Source organism: Piliocolobus tephrosceles, chromosome 2 (assembly GCF_002776525.5).
Source record: "Piliocolobus tephrosceles isolate RC106 chromosome 2, ASM277652v3, whole genome shotgun sequence".
Lineage (NCBI taxonomy): Eukaryota > Metazoa > Chordata > Mammalia > Primates > Cercopithecidae > Piliocolobus > Piliocolobus tephrosceles.
This window is the reverse complement of record NC_045435.1, coordinates 173,980,329-174,005,517: the sequence shown is the minus strand read 5'-3', so window position 1 is coordinate 174,005,517 and position 25,189 is coordinate 173,980,329. Positions and strand designations below refer to the sequence as shown.

Below are 25,189 nucleotides of genomic sequence, written 5' to 3'. Positions count from 1 at the left end.
AAATTCAAGTATGGTAACTTGTTCGAAATCAAGAATATATAAGGGGGAGACGCAGAGGTGGACAAAATGGCGGCAGAGCTGCACAGGGCAGGAGAAGCAGTGGTCTCGGAGGCAATAGTGGGGCTGGCGGTGGCCGTAGCGGCTTGTTGGATAAGTGGAAGATAGATGATAAGCCTGTAAAAATTGACAAGTGGGATGGATCAGCTGTGAAAAACTCTTTGGATGATTCTGCCAAAAAAGTACTTCTGGAAAAATAGAAATATGTGGAGAATTTTGGTCTAATTGATGGTCGCCTCACCATCTGTACAATCTCCTGTTTCTTTGCCATACTGGCTTTGATTTGGGATTGTATGCACCCCTTTCCAGAGTCCAAACCCGTCTTGGCTTTGTGCGTCATATCCTATTTTGTGATGATGGGGATTCTGACCATTTATACCCCATATAAAGAGAAGAGCATCCTTCTTGTGGCCCACAGGAAAGATCCTGATGGTATTTGGCAGCTTTCCTCATCTTAAAAGGTTTGATGACAAATACACCTTGAAGCCGACCTTCATCAGTGGGAGAACAAAGCAGCAGCGGGAAGCCGAGTTCACTAAGTCCATTGCTAAGTTTTTTGACCACAGTGGGACACTGGTCATGGATGCGTATGAGCCTGAAATATCCAGGCTCCATGACAGTCTCGCCATAGAAAGAAAAGTAAAATAGCGAATTCTAAAAGTAGCCCTCTTTCTGCTGGATCTTGCTGGATTACTGGCTTGGGGGGTGGGGGAGATAAAAAGAACTTAAACTGGGTAAAGTGAGAAATGTTAAGTCCCTGTTTTGTCCTGAAATTTTAGTCTATTCTGGATAAATAGGATTTTCTGACACAGATATGAGAAGTTGTAGCTCTGATGTGTAGCTATAGTCTCCTTGATCTGCTGATTGCATTATTTTAATTTGCTTTTCTGAGAAAGCAGTTTTGCTAAAAGCTGTACAGACATTTTCTTTTGTACCTAGCAGTACTTTATAGCTTTGGGCCATGTAGCATTTTAAGACTCAATTTTAATTATTAATCTGTTGCTGACTCTGTTAATTCCTATTTCAATATATGTTTCCTTGAAGAATTCAGGATATAACTTCTTGTGTATGACAGCTTTCCTTCACACACTGTGGGTGTGTATGTATCTGATTTGGGGAGAATTTAAAACACACAAAGCTTTTCAATTTGTTTGAAACAGACTTTCTGCCTGTTACATTTTGTGCTTTTAACCAGTTAAAGAAGCCAATGGCATTTTAGTTTTATACTGTGTTTTCCACTAGTATGTCCCTGTTGATTTGTTTGTGCCTTTTATTAACTGCCATTTTCTAAAATTTTTTTCAATAAAAGTAAAAAATATATATATGGGAAAAGTAAGTTTAAAATGCTATAATGATAATCTCAAGTGTTTTCATTTGGTGGGAGAATAGAATTTAATACTTTATTCTTTTAATAACCAATGCAGTAGAGCTCAGATTTTTTGAGTTTCACTCCATCACCCAGGGTGGAGTGCTGTGGCAAGATCTTGGTTCACTGCAACCCCGTCTCATGGGTTCAGGCGATTCAAGTGCCTCAGCCACGAGTAGCTGGGACTACAGGTGCACACCACAGTGCCCAGCTAATTTTTGTATTCTGGGTAGAGATGGGTTTTTGCCATGTTGGCCAAGCTGGTCTCAAACTCCTGGCCTCAAGTGATCTGCCTGCCTCGGCCTCCCAAAGTGCTGGACTACAGGCGTGAGCCACCACACCCAGCCTGCAGTACTAAGTTTCAAAGAATAGAAGTACCCAGAACCCATGTGAAAATCCCATAGCTACCATTCCTGAGTTTGGAAGTCTCATTAAGACAGTGCAAATAAAATATCAAAAGGCGTTTATTAAAATATGTATTTTATTATACATAAAACTTAGAAATATTTCAAGATTTATATACATTAACCTTTGCAATCTTCCTGCTGGTAAAAATACAATTTTAGAAATATTTCAAGATTTATATACATTAACTTTTGCAATCTTCCTGCTGGTAAAAATACAAAACAGCAGTATAAGAACCAGTTATTCATATATTCAACTATATTTATGCATACTTAACAAAATGAAGTTTTCCTAAAAACTATCAAGATACAAAATAATGTCAAATCTAAAATGGTATATATACTTATGTTTTTAGCTATTCTTATAGATTATAAACCCTTATTAACATTCATCTTGGCCTACTTCTTTAAAGTTGATAGCATGAACTCTGAAAAGAGAATGCATGGGTTCTCCCACAGCTATATGGCCTTGGGCAAGTCACTTGTCAGTTCCCTCATCTACAAAAAGTGGGGGTTAAAAATATTCACATCACAGATATGAGAGATTAAGTAGCTTAACACATAATGGCTAACATACATTTCATGGCTTATGTGTTTTTCAAACTACAGGGCATTTTTATGATGTGACCGGTATTTTAAGTAATCAATGCAACTTAGTATTTTTATCTCTAACTACCTGAATATGTGTCTCCTTACCTCTACTATGCCCTTTAAATGTTCTTTACCCACACAATAGTTAATTGTGCTAGGTGTAAGTCTGATTCTAATCATAAATTGATATAATACAGTCATCTTAGTGTTAAGACTTGTTCTCAGCAGGTAAGACTTTTAGGACTAGTTCCCTGAAAAAGCTGTATTTATTTATGATAGTTTATGTGCAATCTGTAGGGCCAGGAGCATTGTCTAATCTGACCCAAAACATCTTTTTGAACTAGATAAGGCTCTTCTTCAGTGATCCAAGAGCAGCCCCTTTGGGATTTCTGGAAAGCAAATCAACCTGCACTTAGGGTTGCATGAACAGTGGGCCAAAAGTCGTAACACATGCATCATAACTCCAGTCCCTGTTAAAGGGAACTAAAGGGCTTTGATTTAATAGGCCCGCTTAAGCAAAGCAAATATAAGATTAAGTTGTTGGTACTTTTGCATTAGCTTAAGGGAATGTGGTAGAAAACTTAAATGAGCTAAGATGAATAAAGTCAAAAACCAAACACCGCATATTCTCACTCATAGGTGGGAAGTGAACAATGAGATCACTTGGACACGGGAACATGACACACTGGGGCGTATTGGGGGGAGGGATAGCATTAGGAGATACACCTAATGTAAATGATGAGTTAATGGGTGCAGCACACCAACATGGCACATATATACATATGTAACAAACCTGCATGTTGTACACATGTACCCTAGAACTTAAAAGTATAATAAAAAAGATGAATAAAGCCCACGATGCCATCAAAACCTGCTGCAGCCCAAGTTACCAACATGATTCTGTTCTCGTAAGAATGAGTTTTTAATCCAAGAACTGATTTGATGAGCAGAAAAGTTAAATACAATCTTAAATTTATGCTATAGAATATGACAAGTATTAAAAATGCTGGCCCCCAGGTACAGTGACTCATATCTGTAATCCCAGCACTTTGGGAGGCTAAGGTGGGCAGATCTCGAGTCCAAAACTTTGAGACCTACCTGGGCAATATGGCAAAACCTCATTTCTACAAAAAACAATGTTTTAAATTAGCCGGGCATGGGGGTGTGTGCCTTGTCTCAGCTACACCAGAGGCAGAGGCGGGAGGATCGATTGAGCCTGGGTGGTCGAAACTGCAGTGAGTCATGACCAGACAACTGCACTCCAGCCTGAGCAACAAAGTGAGACCCAGTCTCGAAAATTTCTTTTAAAAAGCCTGTAATCCCAGCACTTTGGGAGGCCGAGACAGGTGGATCACAAGGTCAGAAGATCGAGACCATCCTGGCTAACACGGTGACACCTCGTCTCTACTAAAAAATACAAAACACTAGCCGGGTGAGGTGGCGGGCGCCTGTAGTCCCAGCTACTCAGGAGGCTGAGGCAGGAGAATGGCGTAAACCCAGGAGGCGGAGCTTGCAGTGAGCTGAGATCTGGCCACTGCACTCCAGCCTGGGCGACAGAGCGAGGCTCCGTCTCAAAAAAAAAAAAAAAAAAAAAAAAAGCCACCGTTCCCGAACAGTTATCCAAAAGCAATAGCTTTATTTGGAGTGAATGGTGATAAACATTTAGGGCTCTTAAATCTATCTAAAACACAGGTATGTTTGATCAAAAGATCTTTAAGCAATGCCTTATCACTTTAAGATTTTGTTGCTTGATTTTAAAACCTTTCTATCATCCTATTCACCCATTCAAAAGCTTCAAGCCATATCAAAATAAAGGTATACGTACTTTCAGGATTTTGCTATATATATAAAGAACTGTAAAGCCAATTAACTGCAGTATATAATAATGGTAAAAGACAATATTGGTACAAGAATGTTTAAATGTCACAGCAACATTATGTCAACCTTCATAAAGCCAATAAAAATGGGATAGTGTATTAATTTTCAAATTAGTTACTAGATTTTCCCAAAGATTTGAATATTTCAGATATTTCTAACTTTGACATATTCCTAACCAAAAGCAACAAATATAAACTTTGTTTATATTAGTCGCAGCACTAATAAAGCTTAGTTTGCTATTTATTCATGCTGCCACCCTATTTTTCATTTAGCAATGTACAGAATGAGCCCATTTAAACAATTCAGGTTAACGTTTTCAATGAGAAACTATTTTCCACATGAATTCCATCAACAAATAGAAAATGTGATACAATATATTCTTTACCTCATGCAGATTGTTAGATAAACTTTGGTAAACAGATAGAGAGGCTTCAGAAAACCATATTAAAGTGATTTCATTTAAAAAGGTTATGATGTGTTGGTTGAAAAAGAGTATTGACATCAGTATCACTGAAATTAATGTAACTACAACAATGTTTAAAATTTTAAAAAATTCAATTTCCCTTTCATCCTTATCAGACCAGGAACATGGCATTCTTTTTGGAGAAATTTTCATTTTGGGAATGAGAACATTCTTAATTTGTCCAATTTCTGTTCTGCTCCATTCTTCTTTCAATATTTTGCTTACTCGAGGATAAATCTCAACAGGTTGAACCTCAGGAAGTGGTCTTTGTTTCAAGATCTCTACACGCTGGCGTACATCATCAACTTTTTCAAGAAATTTAAGTGGAGACTCTTCTTGTAAAGATGTTGTCAGTGTCATTAATTCAAGCTGCTGCTCTCTCATTTCCTTCATTCTTTCAATTTGTGGAGTATATTCTTGATTAATTAGATTGCCAACATCACAGAGAGCTGTTAGGAAACTTTTTTTTTTCTGTTCTAATGTATCATTAAGCTCCTTAAAATACTGGAGAACAACTTCCTTATCGCCTTGGACCATTTTCTCAGAATGAGATTTTTGTTCTTCCAGCTTTTCAATAAGATGGGTAAGATCTGTCCAGTGTGTGTCAGTCAACTGTTCAAGCAGTTTTTGAGGAGTGTCCTTTTCTTTGAAATAGGCACTTTGAAGGTCATCTATAGGATGACCATGATGTTGACCTATGGTAAGGCAATGACCACAAACTAATTTTTTGTCTAGTAGACAGTAAACATTTAATGGTTGCCTGTAATGTTCAGGGCAGGTGACAATATCTGGATGGTCTTCTTGCTGGTATTTTTCAATAATAGCCCTTAATGCAAAATTAACAGGTAAAGATTCAATACCAGTTGGAGCAATTTCAATAATACTTCTGCAATTAGGGCACTTGAGTGGAATTCGTAAAGGTCTCCATATGTAAAAGTTACCAGATGCCTGAAGAATGTTTTCCAAACAATTTCTACAAAATGTATGAGAGCATGGCAGTACACGAGGATCTTCAAAAATACTGTAACATATGGGACAAGTTAACTCTTCCTCAAAATTGTGCATTTCCTGTCAAGAGAAAAGCTTATTTTAAGTTTACATAGAGACACCTGAACATATTTAACATTCTAGGCATTAACCTCCAAATTGTTACTATACTGCTTGTCTTTTAAAAGAGAACAAGGTATTTTTAAAATGAAGCTTTCTGAGTAATTCAATTCCTAGTATATATGGTGAATAATTGATCACAATTAAGAGTTTATTCCTTAGGGACCAAAAGCATCCCAAACAAAGCGATTATCATTAATTTGTAGTAAAATGCTTCAAATTAAAGTTATTTAAATTTGTTGTTATGCGATATGGTCTGGCTGTGTCCCCACCCAAATCTCATCTTGAATTGTAGCTCCCATAATTCCCACATGTTGTGGGAGGGACTCAGTGGTAGATAACTTGAGTCATTGGGGCAGTTCCCCCATACTGTTCTTGTGTATCATGAGATCTGATGGTTTTTTAAGAGGAAACCCCTTTCCCTTGGCTCATTCTCTTTTCTTGTCTGAAGCCATGTGAGATGTGCCTTTCACCTCCTGCCATGATTGTGAGGTCTCCCCAGACACGTGGAACTGTGAGTCCATTAAACCTCTTTTTCCTTGTAAGTTACCCAGTCTCGGGTATGTCTTTATCAGCAGCATGAAAACAGACTAATATACTATGTAATAAAGACTAAAATTCAAAGTGTTCTGTTAAAGTCTACTTAGTGATTACAACTATTTTGTGCAACTTTTGCTTTCTTTTTTTTTTTTTTTTTTGTGAGACTGAGTCTCGCTCTGTCACCCAGGCTGGAGTGCAGTGACATGATCTTGGCTCACTGCAAGTTCTGCCTCCCAGGTTCATGCCATTCTCCTGCCTCAGCCTCTCAAGCAGCTGGGACCACAGGCGCCCGCCACCAGGCCCAGCTAATTTTTTGTATTTTTGGTAGAGACAGGGTTTCACCGTGTTAGCTAGGATGGTCTCGATCTCCTGACCTCGTGATCCGCCAGCCTCGGCCTCCCAAAGTGCTGGGATTACAGGCATGAGCCACCGCACCCGGTCTATTTTGGGCAACACTTTAAGATGATAAAATCAAAACCAAGCATATATAATGAGTAGACAAGACTATTTCTATTATAACAAGTTAGGCTTAGCAAAATTATATTCTTTAATACAAAAGGAGGAAACATGTCCCAGTTGGCTCAATAATGGTTTCCAAAGCAAGTTATCAAATTTCTCCATAGTAACTGTTACTATCATAAATTTTTTAGCGTCTCGAATTAAAATACAAGTATGCTTAAACCCCAGGATCAGCACAGTATAATTTTCTAAGGCAATAATTTTAACTTGGAGATTTAGAAGGCAGAAAAATTTTGAATTAATCCTTATAATAAAAATCAGTTTGAAAGATAAGAGTTGACTATGGTAACTGAATTACTGCCTTAATTTTTAAGTGAAAAACTAGAGCACTAAATGGTAAAGAACAAAAAGGAGACCATTAGTCATCTTTCCTTCATGAAAAAGTCTCTCAATCAGTATTTCTGAGACAGAAAAAGAAACACAGCAATAGTTCAGAGACCATCTCTGACACAAGTAACTTGACCTCTTGGCAAGCTATTCTTGATATTTCCAGTAACAGAAGTCTGACCATTTTGCACCCTATCACCTCCTACTATTTTCCTTTATACCTACCCTCAACGCAAGCCACGATTCTAAAGACTAGCTTACCCCTTGATAGAGAAAAATCAAGTTACACCACTGTTGAAAGTACCTTAGGCAAAACTTAAAAACCCAAGTGCCATGGCTAGGCGCAGTGGCTCACGCCTGTAATCCCAGCACTTTGGCAGGCCAAGGTGGGTGGATCACCTGAGGTCAGGAATTTGAGACCAGCCTGACCAACGTGGAGAAACTCCGTCTCTACTAAAAATACAAAATTAGCCCGGTGTGGTGGCAAATGCCTGTAATCCCAGCTACTCAGGAGGCTGAGGCAGGAGAATTGCTTGAACCTGGGAGGTGGAGGTTGCTGTGAGCCAAGATTACACCATTGTACTCACCTGGGCAACAAGAGCGAAACTCCGTCTAAAAAAAAAAAAAAAAAAAGACACCCAAGTGCCATTCACATACGGTTACCAAATCACATGCCATAAAACTAACTTTTAAGATTAAAAATCTGTGAAAATAGCATCTAAAAGTAACTAACTGCATTTTTAATAAAATGGAAACTTGGCTCCTTATCTTTACTATCTGTCAAACTCTTACTTTCTTCAGGGCTCAACTTGGGCCTGCCTTTCCCCAGATTAGGTCCCCTGTTATTCTCATTAAACACTGCACTTTTACTTCATAGCACTTTAACAAGATTTTATTTAAAAGAATTTTGTAACTTTTCTGTATACATTAGAATGTAGGCCTCCTAGAAGGGCAGGAATTGTGTCTAAACTATGGTTATATTCCTGCAACTTAGGCACAACTTTTAACATAGCAGGCATTTACTTGTTATTGGTTCAATGAACAAATGCCTTTTCAGACACCTGTGATAATACAGATTTTTGTTTCGGGATTTTGTTTTGTTGTTTTCTTTTTTTTTTTTTTTTTTTTTGCTTTTTTTTTTTTAATAGCAAAATCTCTGCTTAGGAAAAGGTGTAAAAGGAAAATCTATCAGAAAATACTCCATTCAGACTGACAGACCCTGAATGAGCCAAAGTGTGTCAAACAGAGACTAAGCTTGAACGGTAAAGCATTCCAGCAAACTAAAGTAATTGAGCAACAGTAAAGATGACATTCACTGCAGGTAAATTCAAGTGAGTGTGTGTTGGCAAGACTTTACAACTTTACACCTACAGAAATCTCTGAACTCATACAGAAACCACCCAAGAAAAACAAATGTGTTTTTCAGAGTATTTCAGTGATGTCAGAATTCACACTGAAGGAATAAACAGAATAACACTTTGTAGGAAATAAAATTTGAGCAGTGGACATACATTTAATCTAGATTTAATATTACTGGAGCTATTCAATTGTTTAAGTAGCAAAACTAGTCCTAAAACAGAATCTAACTTTTCTCTCCAAACCCCTATTCTATGCTTGCAAAAAGCTAGGGAACAACTCTGATAATGCATTTAGGGGCCCAAAAGCTCAACTTTCTTTAAAATGAAAATATTCACGACGCTGTAAAGCAAATCCTAAGCTTATATAAAATGGAAGCAAGCCAAAACAGGTGGATCACTTGAGGCCAGGAGTTCGAGACCAACCTGGCCAACATGGTGAAACCCTGTATCTGCTGAAAACACAAAAATTAGCCAGGCATGGTGGCGCACATCTGTAATCCCTATAATCCCAGCTACTCTGGAAGCTGAGGCATGAGATGGCGCCACTGCACTCCAGCCTGGGCAACAGAGCAAGACTCTGTCTCAAAAAAAAAAAAGAAAAAAAAAAAAAAGGAAGCAAAAATCATGGTTGGTCTCAAAGTTACTGCTATCATATGTAAAATTTTTAATAATACTTTTTAGACAAAAATTTGTGGATAACTTAAAGATCACAGAAGTCAAAATCTATTCTCGGACTACCCTTTTCTCACTGGTTTATTAAAAACTAATTTTAGGCAACAAATTCAAGAGAAACTAGAACTGAAAAATAACTGTGTAAGGTCAGGAACTTTCTGACTCTGGTTGCTGCCTGAGAAGTAAACTATATAGGTGGGCCAGGTGCAGTGGTTCACGCCTGTAATTCCAGCACTTTGGGAGGCAGAGGTGGGAAGATCACTTGAAGCCAGGAGCTCAAGACCAACCTGGGCAACACCGTGAGACCCTATCTCTACAAAAAATTAAACATTAGTCAGGCACAGTTATACATGCCTATAGTCCCAGCTACTCGGGAGACTGAGGCAGCAGGATCACTTGAGCCCAAGAAGTTGAGGCTGCAGTGAGCCACGACTGCCACTGCACTCCAGCCTAGGCAACAGAGCAAGACCCTTTTTTTTCCTTTAAAAAAAAAAAAAGGTGGCTACCATGCTTATAGGCTAGTTCTTTCAGAAACCAGTATGAAATTTTATGCAGCAGAAATTTTCCACAACCAGTCTAGGCTTCTGGAAGGAAGAAAAAGAGCAAAAATTAATGTACATTTCCAAACAGTAAAAACATCAACAACACTGGAAACAATAATAGAGTAATGCCTTTGATAGTCTCAGAAAAAAAAAAAAAGCTGTTGAAATGGCAAATAAAATTCTATACATAGAAAAAAAACAATAAATTTTTATATAAAGACAGTTTGACAACGTAAGATCTCAAAAATGAGCAACCTTCTGCCAACTCTTTCTAAAGACGCTACTGCAGGGAGAAAAGAAAAGCAAGAATGTTCACCAGCATAATGGTGAAATAAATTCCAGGACAACTGTGAAAGCCTAGAGAAGAGTCACTCTAGAAGAGGAAGGCAGATCCAGAAGACAGATCTCTTTTTGTTTTTTGAAACGGAATCTCGCTCTGTCGCCCAGGCTGGAGTGCAGTGACGCGATCTCCGCTCACTGCAAGCTCCGCCTCCTGGGTTCATGCCATTCTCCTGCCTCAGCTTCCCAAGTAGCTGGGACTACAGGCACCCGCCACCACGCCCGGCTAATTTTTCTGTATTTTTAGTAGAGAGAGTTTCACCATGATAGCTAGGATGGTCTTGATCTCCTACCCTCATGATCTGCCTGCCTCGACCTCCCAAAGTGCTAGGATTACAAGCGTGCAGAAGACAGATATTTAAGTAAATAAATGGAACTGATAGAAATGCTTCATATATCTGAAATATACTGAGAGGTAACTAAATTTAGGGAAAAAAATGATAGAATCACAAAAAGAAGAAATATTAATATTATAGTATATGGCTCAGCTTTCACTGTAACAGTCATAATATTGTAAATATCAAATACTGATTTTACCAAAGAGTAACAAAATTATATTGAGGGGGAAAATACAGTAAGGAAACAGTTTAAGAACTAAATCTCAATTTTTTCCTTATAAGAAAGTCAATACATACTTAAAAAATAAAGAAACCACAAAAAAAAAATCTAGAAATATAGAAGAAAATACCAAAAGAAATGTTAAAAAAGATAAAAGTGACTGCTTCTAGAGGGTAAGAATCTGTTTTTCATTATAAATCATGGTTTCACTTTTAACTATTAAGCAATTAAAAATATAATAAATACAATTTTAAGGAAATAAAGAGAATCCTACAAGTATTTACATAGAAAAGAAGGATGAAAAAAGGAAAACAAAACCAAAGATCTCAGAATTCTCCTCTGGAAGACTGGAATTTCTAAAATTGGAATGCCCACAATAATTACCTCCCACACGAGCTGTCCTATAATGTGGCTTTGCTTCTACTCCCTGCACATGAAGAGTTGAAATCTATTCTCCCCCTATTAGAATATGTGTGGGCCATGTGACTGCTCTGACCAAGAAGATACAGTATAAGTGATGTGGTGAGTTCTAGGTATAGCCCTTAACTAGCTTGGCAGGTTGCTGCCTCTGAGCCACAAACTGCTATGTAAGAAGTCCAAGCTACTTTGCTGAAGAGACAGGCCAAACAGAAGGGCAAGGAACTGCCAGACACATGAGTGAAAAATACATCTTGAACATCTGGCCAGCCAAGCTTTCAGATATTTGTTACACAGCAGGAAATAACCAAAACATCACTAGCAACAAGGAATGCTAGAACACAATGTAGCAATGTCCACAAGGTCTAGAAGGAAAGGGATATGAGCTGAGAATTCTGTACACAGCCAAGACATAATTTATTCATGTGAAACAACAGAAATACTCTTCAGTAAAATCTACAGAGCTAAAAAAAACTACACGGGCAGAGTTGACACCATACACTTTCCTTACCAAACCAAAAGGAATATAAAATAATTCAACTTAAAAAAAGAGGGAAAAAAAAAAACAAGAAAAAGTGGAAAAAAAAGAATAAAGATAGGCCTGGTGTGATGGCTCACACCTGTAACCCCAGCACTTTGGAAGGCCAAGGTGGGAGGATCACTTGAGCCCAGTAGTTCAAGACCAGCCCTGGCAACACAGTGAAACCCCACCTCTATAAAAAATTAAAAACTTAGCTAAGTATGGTGTCGCACGCCTGTTAGTCCCAGCTACTCAGGAGGCTGAGGAGGGAGGATTGCTTGAGCCTGGGAGGTCCAGGCTGCAGTGAGCCATGAGCCATGGTCATTCCACTGCATTCCAGCCTAGACTACAGAGTTACACCTTGTCTCAAAATACAAAATAATAATAAAGATAAATGGAAGATGATAATGAACTAGAGAACTTAAATTGCTAGAACTGGCTGGGCACTGTGGCTCACACCTATAATCCCAGCACTTTGGGAGGCCGAGGCAGGCAGATCACCTGAAGTCAGGAGTTCGAGACCAGCCTGGCCAACATGGCAAAACCCCATCTCTACTAAAAATACAAAAATTAGGGTGGCAGGCGCCTATAATCCCAGCTACTCAGGAGGCTGAGGCAGGAGAATCGCTTGAACCCAGGAGGCAGAGGTTGCAGTGAGCTGAGACCATGCCATTGCAATCCAGTCTGGGTGACAGAGCAAGACTATGTCTCAAAAAAATAAAAAATAAAAAATAAAAATGCTAGAACTGATAAACCCAAGAGATGGCTGTTTTTGAGACTGAGACTTGCTCTGTCACTAGGGCTGGAATGCAGTGGTGACACCATGGCTCACTGCAGCCTCAACTTCCCAGGCTCAAACAATCCTCCCAGCTCAGCCTCCCAAGTAGCTGATAGGCACATGTCAACACACGTGCCTAATGTTTTTATGCTTTGTAGAGATAGGGTCTCACTATGTTGCCCAGGCTGGTCTCAAATTCCTGGCCTCAAGAGATCCTCCCCCCTCAGCCTCCCAAAGGGCTGGGATTATAGCTGTGAGTCACCATGACCAGTCTAAGAGTTAGTTATTTAAGTAAATAAACAAGCCATTAGCTATCTGTGATAGGCAGCCCCTAAAATGGCCCCCAATGACCTGCACTTCCTGGATACTCTTGAAATCTCTCCCTTGAGTGTGGACTAGGCCCTACTCAACTGTTCCAGAATACAAATATGAAAAGTTTGCTAAATGTTTTGATGACAGTATAACGTGATTCCAAAACTTGAGACAATACAAACTAAAAATGGACTAATTTCAAAAATGGATACTTATGTAAAATTCTAAATACAATGTTAGCAAAAACGAATACAGGAGTACATTTAAAAAAACACTGCACCATGACTACATAAGGTTCTTTCCAGAAATATAAAGTTAATTCAATAAGAAAAAATCTATTAATATAATTCACTCAATTAGTTCAATGGAAAAAAATTTACATTCACATTATATGTGAAAAAAGCATATATAATATCAAAACCAATAAGCAGTCCTCAAAGACAGAAAGTAGAATGGTAGTTGCCAGGGCTTGAGAGCAGGGAAGACGTAGAGTTATCATTTAATGCAGGGGTCCCCGACCCCCCCTACCCCCCCTGCACTCCCCCCACGGCGGCCGGCAAGCCCGCCTGAGCAAAGCCTCCTGCCAGATCAGTGGCAGCATTAGATTCTCATAAGAGTGTGAACCCTACCGTGAACTGTGCACGCAAGGGAACTAGGTTGTAGCTCTTTGTGAGAATCTAATGCCTGATGATGTGCGGTAGAACAGTTTTATCCCAAAACCATGCACCACCTACCTGCACCTGTCCATGGAAAAATTGTCTTCCTTGAGACTGGTCCCTGGTACCAAAAATGTTGAGGACTGCTGGTTTAATGGGTACACAGTTTCAGTTTGGGAAGATGAAAAAGTTACGGAGATAGGTGGTGGTGATAATTACAAAACAATCTGAAGGTATTTAATACCACCAAACTGCATACTTAAAAATATTAAAACGGTAAATTTTACGTTTAGTATATTTTACACAATTAAAAAAAAACTTAAAAAAATGTTCAAGTGTCTTGCCTATTATCCAGTCTTTCTTTTGCTAAATGAATTTGAATCAATTTATACTACTGTATGTTTTTAAAAAGCAAAAAAGTAATATAATCCATGTAAAATGTATTTTCCTCTAGTGAGTACCAAGCTTATGTAGAAACCAGTACCTCAAGATTTCCTGCTTCTCTTTTAAAAGTCACCAAGAATTATAAATATAAAAAAATGAATCTTCTCAGAAAGAAACCTGAGGCTAAATCACTCTACTTACAAATTATTTCACTAACGTCTTGTGTGTTTAAGTGTCAAAACAAATACATTTCTGAATTTTCAAACTTTTTATTAATTCTTTCTCCAGAGGACCAATTCACTAGGGAGCCTCCCTGATGTCTAACTGGCATATTAGGTAATAGACAGTATAACAGATGATTAAATAGCACCAAAAATATCATTACCCATTCTCTTGTGTAAACCAGTTTTTAAGCTTTAATTCACTAATGCTTTCCTGCCTTTCAACTCTAAACATGAACAGTTGTAAAATATTCATTACATTTCACAGCCTCTGAAACGAAAATATTTTTACTACATTATAGAATTCAATGACTTGCCCCATGACTTCTAGTGAGTCAGCTTTAAGTATGGAAAAATTCAAGTGGTGCCACCACCCAAATTGGGGCTCACATCTTTGTGGCCCTAACTGATAAAGAAGAAACACATTTCATGCAATTGAAGACTTACTTAAGAAATAACTACAACTGCATCATTTATATACATATATAAGATTTTTGTTTAACATTGTTGCGGAAAGTTTGAGAAACAAGATTTTTTTTTAAATTCTGCCACATATATATACAAAAATAATATTTGTATACATATATACAAAAATAATGAGCGATCACCTTAACTTTTTCAAATTAAAAAAAAATCCTATGGTCAGCTGATTTTAACTCTCTTTGTCCATCTGTACTATTTTATTTCATTTTGATATCAACCTGTTTTCCTAAACTACAAAATAAAAAAACTAAAAACAAAACAAAAAAAGACTATTAATTCAATTTAACCAGGAACTGACTTGAGAAGTTAAGGCTTTAATTACTTTTGTTATACTTTTCAAAGTAAAAATATATCTGGTGGGAAATATTCATCAACGTGTTTGGTGAAAGGCAATGTCAAAACCAACATTACCTAAAATCAAAATTTCACCTTGCCAGATTAAATAGCTACTTACTCATTTAGAAAGACCAATATATGAATGCATAGTGAAAAAGTATCCAGGTAACTTAATTTGCAGTTTTGTGTAGTTCTGCAGATCTGTATGTCTAAAATAACCACTTTGCATGTGTTTTGAGAAGTACACATTCTTGTAAAATTTCTAGAAGGATGTACAAAAGAGTTGAGTACCTTTAAGGTACAGATCGGAGAAGGAAGCTGTTTATTTATCACTTTATGCTCCGCTCCTTTGGTAAGATGGTTAGAATTTCATACACCACCAACATAATGTTTTTTCAAAAGACTTCTAAATTTCACTTTATAGCTTAAATGATACACTCTGTAAAAACTTAAAATGTTTTTCATATTTACTTAATCTCCCAGAACTTACCTACTTTGTTGATCTCCTGGTTTGGGGACTGAATACAGTCTCTCCAACTCCTCCAGAATCTTTTATTCTTATTCTAAAATTAAAATAATGTTATCCTTAATACTTTCAATTTACTGTCTCATGTCATAAAAATGGTTGTTAGTTCACTGTCTTTGATCTTCACTATGCTTCACTGTGTTTTCCGAAAAGTCACAAACACCAACACCGTTGCTGGAGCTGCAGTAGAGGTATCGCTTGTTCCTTGAAAATCCGAACTCTGACCAAACAGACGGTCACAAAGGACCTCTTTTTACAACGTCAAGTAGCTTATGAGCTCTTGACAATATTACCCACCAATGGTGATGGCAGAAAAAACATTCACGGTCATTTTAGAGTGCTTAAAATTAACTGCAAGACAAAAGCATCCATGGAGTAAAATACTTTGTCAGCTCAAAATTGTAACTGATTTAGTATAGTTTGCTCATCTCTCTTCTGCCATTTCAATGCTGTGGTACCTGAGTCAGTATTATCAAATACCTCTCAAAAGTGAGGCTTCACATCTGTAAAATGGGTAACTGCACCTATCCCACTTAAGTCCTACGAGCACCTCCCACAAAGGGGCTCAAAATGGCAGTACTCTTTCCCTCCCCCTCTGAAAGCGCCAGTCTCCCAGGCCTCCCTCCTAAAGCGCCTCCGCCTCCGCAACCGCCCGTCCCCAAGCCCCGCGGGGCTGACCGACTCGGCCTGGCCCAGCTCACCCTGGCCACCACAGAGCGCCTCCTCCCTCACAGGAACGCAGCTCCACAGTGGAGGGACGGGAGAGTGGTTCCCCAAACTCCAGTGTGGGACAAGTGGCAATGAGTGCAGGTCCCAAGCCACTCCCTCCATCGTCACGCCCCCAGGACTCCCCAGCAAACACACTGGGAACACCAGCCTGTGCTACTGTAAAAGAAAAAGGACTCAGAGCCACCCTCTCGGATTCGTAAAGGTCCTTAGACTCACCGCGGGGAGGAGGCGGACTAGGCGACTCCACAGCGCCCAAACAGAGCCACCGGCTCCAGGCTGATGCTGAGAGTCGCCCCGAGTCCCCGCCCTCCTCCGCGCCGAAGGGCTTCAGGTGCCCAGGCCGGGCGGGGCCGCGCGGAGCCGCGCGGAGCCGCGCGGAGCCTCGCAGCGCAGGCGCAGTCTGTAGGCAGCGTTCAACTGCGAGTCATCGGCCAATGGGAACTATTGCTGGGCTCGTTCGAAAGTAAACGACGGACGGCGCGGCCAGAGGCTGGTGGCGGCGGTCAGTTCGAGGCTGGCGCCTAGCTTTCCACGCCTGCGTGCTAGGCGCAGGCCGCCTCTCGGAAGCTTGGCCTCGAAGGAGGGGCTCTCTAGCCTGTGGGGAGCTTTGGCCGGTGGGCTTCGTGAGCTGAGGTCCCGCTTGGGGCATCCGGATGGCACCGGTAGTCGGGGGAAGAGGCGGGGTCTGGCGCGGGAGGAGGCGAATCGCCGGCGGCCGACGGCTTCTGGGGAACTGTCTTTTACTTGGAGCCATCCAGGGCAGGGCCTGCTGCTATGCTATGGAGCGCAGTGTCTTCCATCGTTGCCTCACAGACCCGCTGCTCCGGGAAGTCGCCACGCATCCTCAGGGGACACCCACACCTGTAGCCAGCGCCCTCTGCCGCTCAGCTGTTTGCTTTTGTTTACGCGTTCCGGAGACCTGACCCACCGGAGCACTGGGCTGAGCACAGGAGAAGGGGCCTTGGAACACTCTTTGTACCCAACTCCGAGAGCGAGTGGGAAACCCGAGACTGGGTTGGGTGGATCCCTGCGTCTCTCCCTAGCCTTCATCCTCTTCTCCCGTTTTTCCACTTTACTAAAGTATTGCCTAGAGATGAGGGCTGTCCAACTCAGCACTTCCAGCTTCAAGTTCCTACTTCACCTCTAACTCCCTAGAGTTAGAAAACAACGTACAGCCCAGAGGTCCCTTTCCCTTTTTGCTTGAGAAACTTTATTCAGCTTTATCTCAAGACATCTCCGCTTCCCTCTCCTGTCGACCTTAAATAGATTCAGGAAATATGATTAAGGATAAGAGTTTATTCCAGCGTAAGGCCTGAGGGTAGCCACCCGGGAGACACCAGCTCCAAATGGGGTCAGCATTCCAAAGTGAAGAAGTTAAGGTTTCACCTAGGTGGCCAGAGACAAATTTTAGCAGGATTTCATTTTCCGTAAAAGACCAGTGCATACTTACAGCTATTTGGTGGGTTACAGATTGCTGCATTCCAAGAAAGGGTACTTCGTTACTCCGTGAGGACGGGTAGTGATCTCAGGGGGTTGTATCTCTGGTATGGTTTGCTCCTCCTATTTTAATTATATACAGAAACAAAAGGCAGACGGTGCAGATGCCTGCTGCTTGGCTCAGGCTGTAGCCACATTCCTCTCAAGGCTCAGAATCAAGTTCCAACAGCTTTAAGTTTGAATTATTTAACTTCCGATAAAGTCATTTTGTTTACTAATGTGCTGAATAAAGATATGGGCTCTAGACCAGGTGCAGTGGCTCACGCCCGTAATCCCAGCACTTTCTGGAGGCCAAGGCAGGTGGATCACCTGGGGTCAGGAGTTCGAGACCAGACTGGCCAACATAGTGAAACCCCATCTCGACTAAAAATACAAAAAATTAGCCTGGTGTAGTGGCAGGCACCTGTAATCCCAGCTAGTCTGGAGGCTGGGGCAGGAGAATCGCTTGAACCCGGGAGGCAGAGGTTGCAGTGAGCCAAGACGGCACCACTGCATTCCAGAAAAAAAAAAAAAAAAATCTATGGGCTCTATATACTGTATATTTATATTGCAGTACATTCAGGTGCTAGGATTTTATTCAGTAAATTACAGAAAATATTAAAGATATAAAGCAGAAAGTAAGGCAATATTAGTATATTAGTGAGGCCTTAGTCAATCTCAGATAGCTTCGCCAATTCAGCTCCTAAAAAGGTTGCTTATGAAGTGTGAATTGTAGTGATAGCTACTGTTTCATGGTGGTAAATATTCGTTTTGACTTGATGTATGTTTTCTGTTTAAACATTGGAGTCATCCTGATAGACATTTTTATAATTTCCTGTCACAACAACATGTGGGACAGGCGTGGTGGCCCATGTGTGTAATTCCAACACTTTGGGAGGCCAAAGTGGAAGAACTGCTTGAGCCCAGGAATTTGAGAGCAGTCTGGGCCACAAAGTGAGAACCCATCTCTACAGAAAATAAAATAATTAGCCGGAGTGGTGGCTCACACCTGTAGTCCCAGCTACTTGGGAGACTGAGGCAGGAGGATTGCTTGAGCCGGGGAAATCAGGGCTGCAGTGAGTTGTGATCACACCACTGCACTCCAGCCTGGGCAGAAGATTGAGACGCTGTCTCAAAACAACCCAACATATTGTGAATTGTCTTTCCATAGCAGTAAATGTAGTATATTAAATTGTTGTCTTTATAAAAAGTGTAATTGCTTCTGGAATTGAATTAATACGGATGAAAATGTTTTTGAGCTATAATTTTTTTCACCTGTTTTCCCCTGTGTGCTTTCTTACCTCAAAACAGTTAATGTATGTAGCAAGAAAACAGAAGAACATCACACTAGACTTACTGGCTGTTGTTTCCCAAAAAGCCTGAGCCCATGTAGAAAAACAGTATTTTCAGGAAGAGGCCGAATGCTTCAAAGAAGCAGAAAGAATTATGTTTGCCCCAAAATAGAGATGACTCGGGTCCTGGTGGGGAAAAACTATGACGCCAAAAGGGAAGGGTTATATTGGTGCCTCCAGGGAGTCTGCTTCAGAGGCCCGTGGGTTCCCAACCCTGCCAAAGATTCAAGATTTCTGTACGCCAGCATGAATTTGGGGATTGAGGAGGCTGGGATGGTGTGGAGAACCACAGGAGCAATGGTGGCCTAAGTCGTGGCAGTCAGCTTGACATACTTGGTTTTGTGGACTGTGATTAACATACTCTACAAAAGATAATGTTTTCCTGGGAAGGTGGGACAGGAGAACTAATACTCAAATGCAGGAGTACGTGCTTCAAATCCACAAGCCTAAAACTCAGGTGATAAGTTTCTCAGCCACCCAAAAAAATGGTGGGGAAGAGGACAGTTGAGCTGCTTGGGCGGGGTCTCTTTTATTTTTTATTTTTGGAGATGGAGTCATGCTCTGTCGCCCAGGCTGGAGTGTAGTGGCACAATCTCGGCTCACTACAACTTCTGCCTCCCAGGTTAAAGCGATTCTCCTGCCTCAGCCTCTCGAGTAGCTGGGGTTACATGCACGTACCACTGTGTCCAACTAATTTTTGTGTTTTTAGTAGAGACGGGGTTTCACCATGTTGGCCAGACTGGTCTTGAACTCCTGACCTCAAGTGATCCACCCACCTTGGCCTCCCAAAGTGCTGGGATTACAGGCTTGAGTCACCGCACCCGGCCTTACTTCCAGTAATCTTTTGATAGAATACTGGAAAGAGATAAAAGATGATAAACATTTGCAGTTATTACCAGGTGTAGAAGAGGAGGCGATATAACATTAATTTTATGACAACTAGGCCGAGCGTGGTGGCTCACGCCTGTAATCCCAGCACTTTGGAAGATGGAGGCCAGCAGATGAGTTGAGTTCAGGAGTTTTGAGACCAGCCGTGGACAGACAATATGACGAGACCCCATCTCTACAAAGAATTTTTTTTTTTTTTAATTATGACAGCTTTCTGGTGCTCAGGTCAGACTTTTTGCTTCTAGGCATCTTCTGTCTCAGTTGCTAAAACAGGAGGCATCAGTAACAGAGAAGTACCCTATAGACAAGCTAAAACACTTGATTGGGGTGTTAATAGCTACAGAGTTTAAATACTCCACTCTTGTCTCCCATCACATTAGTCTCAGCAGAATTCTAATAAAGAGAACATGTGATTTTCCAAAGTTAGAAAGCTCATGTATTTCATTTCTAGGACTTCACAGAAAATGCACAGCTTTCATCTGGAGCCTGGAGTGCAAAGAAAACAAAAAACACAGCAGCAGCTGGCACCATAATTACAGTGGCAATGAATCTGTGATAATGAGCTGGGAGAATCTACCTAACAGTTCATAGAAGGTCATTTTATCTGGAAAAACAGCACACAGCTATAAGATGCAGCGGAGTTTATAGACTCAGAGACCTGGAGTTTGGGGGGATTTTGGAGGCAATCTAGAAAAACCTCATTTTTAGAGGAGAGAAACCTAACAACCATGTTGGTGTTGCTTTCAACTGAGTTTGAGCTCGTTTGTATATTACTAACTAAAAATACATAAATTACTACACAATTTTTTTTTTTTTTTTTTTGAGACGGAGTCTCGCTCTGTGGCCCAGGCTGGAGTGCAGTGGCCAGATCTCAGCTCACTGCAAGCTCCGCCTCCAGGGTTTACGCCATTCTCCTGCCTCAGCCTCGGAGTAGCTGGGACTACAGGCGCCCGCCACCTCGCCCGGCTAGTTTTTTGTATTTTTTTTTTAGTAGAGACGGGGTTTCAGCGTGTTAGCCAGGATGGTCTCGATCTCCTGACCTCGTGATCCGCCCGTCTCGGCCTCCCAAAGTGCTGGGATTACAGGCTTGAGCCACCGCGCCCGACCCACAATTTTTAAAACTAGAACATACACAGAATTTATTTTCACACAGCCCTTTTCAGCTGTATCTCTGAATGCACCTTGGAAGACTCCAAATGTGTCTGTCCTGGAGCAGATTACCTTGTAACTACTTTTCCTTTTCTTTATTATCATTGAGTCTTTTTTATTTCAAATGCCACTAACTTTTTTGCCACCAGCTTTTTTAAGTACTTAATTTTATGGGTGGCTGTAACCTTAAGTAAATTTGGGGATCTCTTTATGTAGGCACTTAATATCCAGTTTTCTAGACTATTTTGTAATGGTTATGCATGCATCTATTTTTTAAAAATGATTCAAACATTTTGAATTTCAAGAATTTTTTCTGATAAATGATTCATATAAGTTTTATTTTGATACAGCCTTGTGTGATTCTCTAGTCCATTTCAAACCAATATCTGTTAGTTGCCTTCTAAAATACACAGCATTACAGAGACAAAGAACACAGCTCCTGTACTCAAGTTGCTTATCTAAGCGAGCTAACGTACAGATCTAATTAAATGACAATATCAGATAAACTGCAGATTAAGGTGTACCTCCAAGTGGCACAAGCAGCCCAGGCCTTATGCCACTGAGTTTCCCAGATTTCTGGTGACTGATGACCAGAAGTTGGGGCTGTACCTGGGTGATCGTCACCCGTTCTGAGATCAATAGAGGGATTTCCAGAATAGATAGAAATCACACTGGCTGCCCACCTCACAATTAGGCCCCGATTCATCATGTCTGTGCTACATCACCTTTTCAGGTGATAGTCTCTGTCTCCTGTAATTCAGAATGGTTGGATTTGGGGCAGCAAGACAAGTCTGGGATTGGGTAATATCTTCCTAATGCTGGTTGGCATTATAGCTGAAAAGTCAAGAAACATATATCTTTTACGTTTTTGAGACTTGAGAGAGTAAAACACCCCTGTAATTTAAATCCTCTACTGAGACACTGCCCTGTTGTCTTTTAAAGGAGAAACATGAGGACTTTTCTAGTTATAAAAACCCTCTTATAGTATATACATGTCACTCTCTATATTCAGAATGGCAATTCCCAAACGTGTGTGCTAAGGACTTGAAATAGCTCATGTGGATGATTACTTATACTGGTAATCCTTGAACAACACAGGTTTGAACTGCAAGGGCCCACTTAGGGGTGGATTTTTAAAAATAAATATATTAGAAAATATCATGGAGATTTGGACAATCTGAAAAAACTCACAGATGAACCATGTAGCCTAGAAATATCAAAAAAAGTATGTCATGATTGCATAAAGTATAGGTAGATGCTAGTTTATTATGTACTACCATAAAATATACACAAACCTTTTCTAAAAAGTTAAAATTTACCAAAACTTACACACACAGACTGTACATAGCACCATTCAAAGTTGAGAGAAGTGTAAACAAACATAAAGATGCAACATTAAATCATAACTGCATAAAATGAACAATAGCACATACCGTACTACTGTAATAATTTCGTAGTCCCTTCTGTTGCTATTGCAGTGAGCTCATGTTGTATCTGCTTAAAACACTGTGTGAACTTAATCATCTCCCCATGAGCAGTTCATCTCCCTAGTAAATCGCTTATTGTGATCAAAAGTGATCTCATGGTTCTCATGTATTTTTCATTGCGTTTAGTGCGATACTGTAAACCTTGAATAACACCATAGAGTGTCACTAATGATGCTGGAAGTGCTACTAAGAAGCAGAGAAAAGTCATGACGTTACAAGAAAAAGTTGAATTGCTTGATATGTACCATGGAGTGAAGTCTGCAGCTGGGATTGCCCACCATTTCAAGTTAAATAAATCCAGCATAAAGGCCACTATAAAAAAAAAAGGAGACCAGACGCGGTGGCTTATGCCTGTAATCCCAGCACTTTGGGAGGCTGAGGCAGGCAGGTCAAGAGATCGAGACTATCCTGGCCAACATGGTGAAACCTTGTGTCTACTAAATATACAAAAATTAGCTGGGCCTGTGGCACGCACCTGTGTAATCCAAGCTACTCAGGAGGCTGAGGCAGGAGAATTGCTTAAACTCAGGAGGCAGAGGTTGCAAGTGAGCCAAGATCATGCCACTGCACTCCAGCCTGATGACAGAGTGAGACTTCGTCACAAAAGAAAAAAAAAAAGGAAATTTATGAAGGTGTCACTGTAGCTATGTAAGCAGGCACAAAAAACTTGTACTTTTTGCAAAATCATCTCATATTGAAAATGCAGCTTTTGTATAGGTATAAGATTGCTATAAGAAAGGCATGCCGATAGACTCTAATATGATTCAAGAAGAAGCACAGTCACAATATGACAACTTAAAGCAAAAGGAAGGTAAAGGATCTAAAACTGGAAAACGTAGCACCAGCAACGGATGGTTTGATGATTTTTTTTTTATTATACTTTAAGTTCTAGGGTACATGTGCACAACGTGCAGGTTTGTTACATATGTATACATGTGCCATGTTGGTGTGCTGCACCCATTAACTCGTCATTTACATTAGGTATATCTCCTAATACTATCCCTCCCCCCTCCCCCCTTCCCACAATAGTACCCAGTGTGTGATGTTTCCCTTCCTGTGTCCAAGTGATGTCATTGTTCAATTCCCACCTATGAGTGAGAACATGCGGTATTTGGTTTTCTGTTCTTGTGATAGTTTGCTGAGAATGATGGTTTCCAGCTGCATCAATGTCTCTACAAAGGACACAAACTCATCCTTTTTAATGGCTGCATAGTATTCCATGGTGTATATGTGCCACATTTTCTTAATCCAGTCTATCACTGATGGATATTTGGGTTGATTCCAAGTCTTTGCTATTGTGAATAGTGCTGCAATAAGCATATGTGTGCATGTGTCTTTATAGCAGCATGACTTATAATCCTTTGGGTATATACCCAGTAATGGGATGGCTGGGTCAAATGGTATTTCTAGTTCTAGATCCTTGAGGAATCACCACACTGTTTTTCACAATGGTTGAACTAGTTTACTGTCCCACCAACAGTGTAAAAGTGTTCCTATTTCTCTGCATCCTCTCCAGCACCTGTTGTTTCCTGATTTTTTAATTATTGCCATTCTAACTGGTGTGAAATGATATCTCATTGTGGTTTTGATTTGCATTTCTCTGATGGCCAGTGATGATGAGCATTTTTTCACGTGTCTGTTGGCTGTATGAATGTCTGCTTTTGAGAAGTGTCTGTTCATATCCTTTGCCCACTTTTTGATGGGGTTGTTTTTTTTTCTTGTAAATTTGATTGAGTTCTTTATAGCTTCTGGGTATTAGCCCTTTGCCAGATGAGTAGATTGCAAAAACGTTCTCCGATTCTGTAGGTTGCCTGTTCACTCTGATGGTAGTTTCTTTTGCTGTGCAGAAGCTCTTTAGTTTAATTAGATCCCATTTGTCAATTTTGGCTTTTGTTGCTGTTGCTTTTGGTGTTTTAGACATGAAGTCCTTGCCCATGCCTATATCCTGAATGGTATTACCTAGGTTTACTTCTAGGGTTTTTATGGTTTTAGGTCTAACATTTAAGTGTCTGATCCATCTCAAATTAATTTTCGTATAAGGAGTAAGGAAAGGATCCAGTTTCAGCTTTCTACTTATGGCTATCCAATATTCCCAGCACCATTTTTTAAATAGGAAATCCTTTCCCCATTTCTTGTTTTTGTCAGGTTTGTCAAAGATCAGATGGCTGTAGATGTTTAGTATTATTTCTGAGGACTCTGTTCTGTTCCATTGGTCTATATCTCTGTTTTGGTACCAGTACCATGCTGTTTTGGTTACTGTAGCCTTGTAGTATAGTTTGAAGTCAGGAAGCTTGATGCCTCCAGCTTTGTTCTTTTGGCTTAGGATTGTCTTGGCAATGTGGGGTCTTTTTTGGTTCCATATGAACTTTAAAGCAGTTTTTTCCAATTCTGTGAAGAAAGTCATTGGTAGCTTAATGGGGATGGCACTGAATCTATAAATTACCTTGGCCAGTATGGCCATTTTCATGATATTGAGTCTTCCTATCCATGAGCATGGTATGTTCTTCCATTTGTTTGTGTCCTCTTTTATTTCACAGAGCAGTGGTTTGTAGTTCTCCTTAAAGAAGTCCTTTACATCCCTTGTAAGTTGGATTCCTAGGTATTTTATTCTCTTTGAAGCAATTGTGAATGGGAGTTCATTCATGATTTCGCTCTCTGTTTGTCTGTTACTGGTGTATAAGAATGCTTGTGATTTTTGCACATTGCTTTTGTTTCCTGAGACTTTGCTGAAGTTTCTTATCAGCTTAAGGAGAT

At 40.2% G+C, this 25,189-nt stretch overlaps 1 protein-coding gene and 2 pseudogenes across 2 annotated transcripts; 1 reads left to right on the top strand and 2 right to left on the bottom strand.

The window, feature by feature from the left end:
• Nucleotides 1–17: 17 nt before the first annotated feature.
• LOC111550140 lies at nt 18–1,382 on the top strand (annotated as a pseudogene). Its single transcript, XR_002733932.2, has one exon. The product of XR_002733932.2 is annotated as a signal peptidase complex subunit 2-like (transcript).
• A 2,620-nt stretch (nt 1,383–4,002) lies between these two features.
• On the bottom strand, nt 4,003–16,520 carry TRIM59 (tripartite motif containing 59). The gene is made up of 2 exons (XM_023223350.1): nt 16,300–16,520; nt 4,003–5,827 (listed from the first exon to the last, which is right to left on the bottom strand). Exon 2 carries the CDS (start codon nt 5,822–5,824, stop codon nt 4,613–4,615), a length of 1,212 nt encoding a protein of 403 aa, XP_023079118.1. The 5' UTR covers nt 5,825–5,827; nt 16,300–16,520; the 3' UTR covers nt 4,003–4,612.
• On the bottom strand, nt 13,349–16,851 carry LOC111550093 (annotated as a pseudogene).
• Nucleotides 16,852–25,189: the final 8,338 nt, after the last annotated feature.

What these genes read in the sequence shown, in the direction of transcription:
- TRIM59 (XM_023223350.1), bottom strand. Translation starts at nt 5,824, where the DNA reads ATGCACAATTTTGAGGAAGAGTTAACTTGTCCCATATGTTACAGTATT.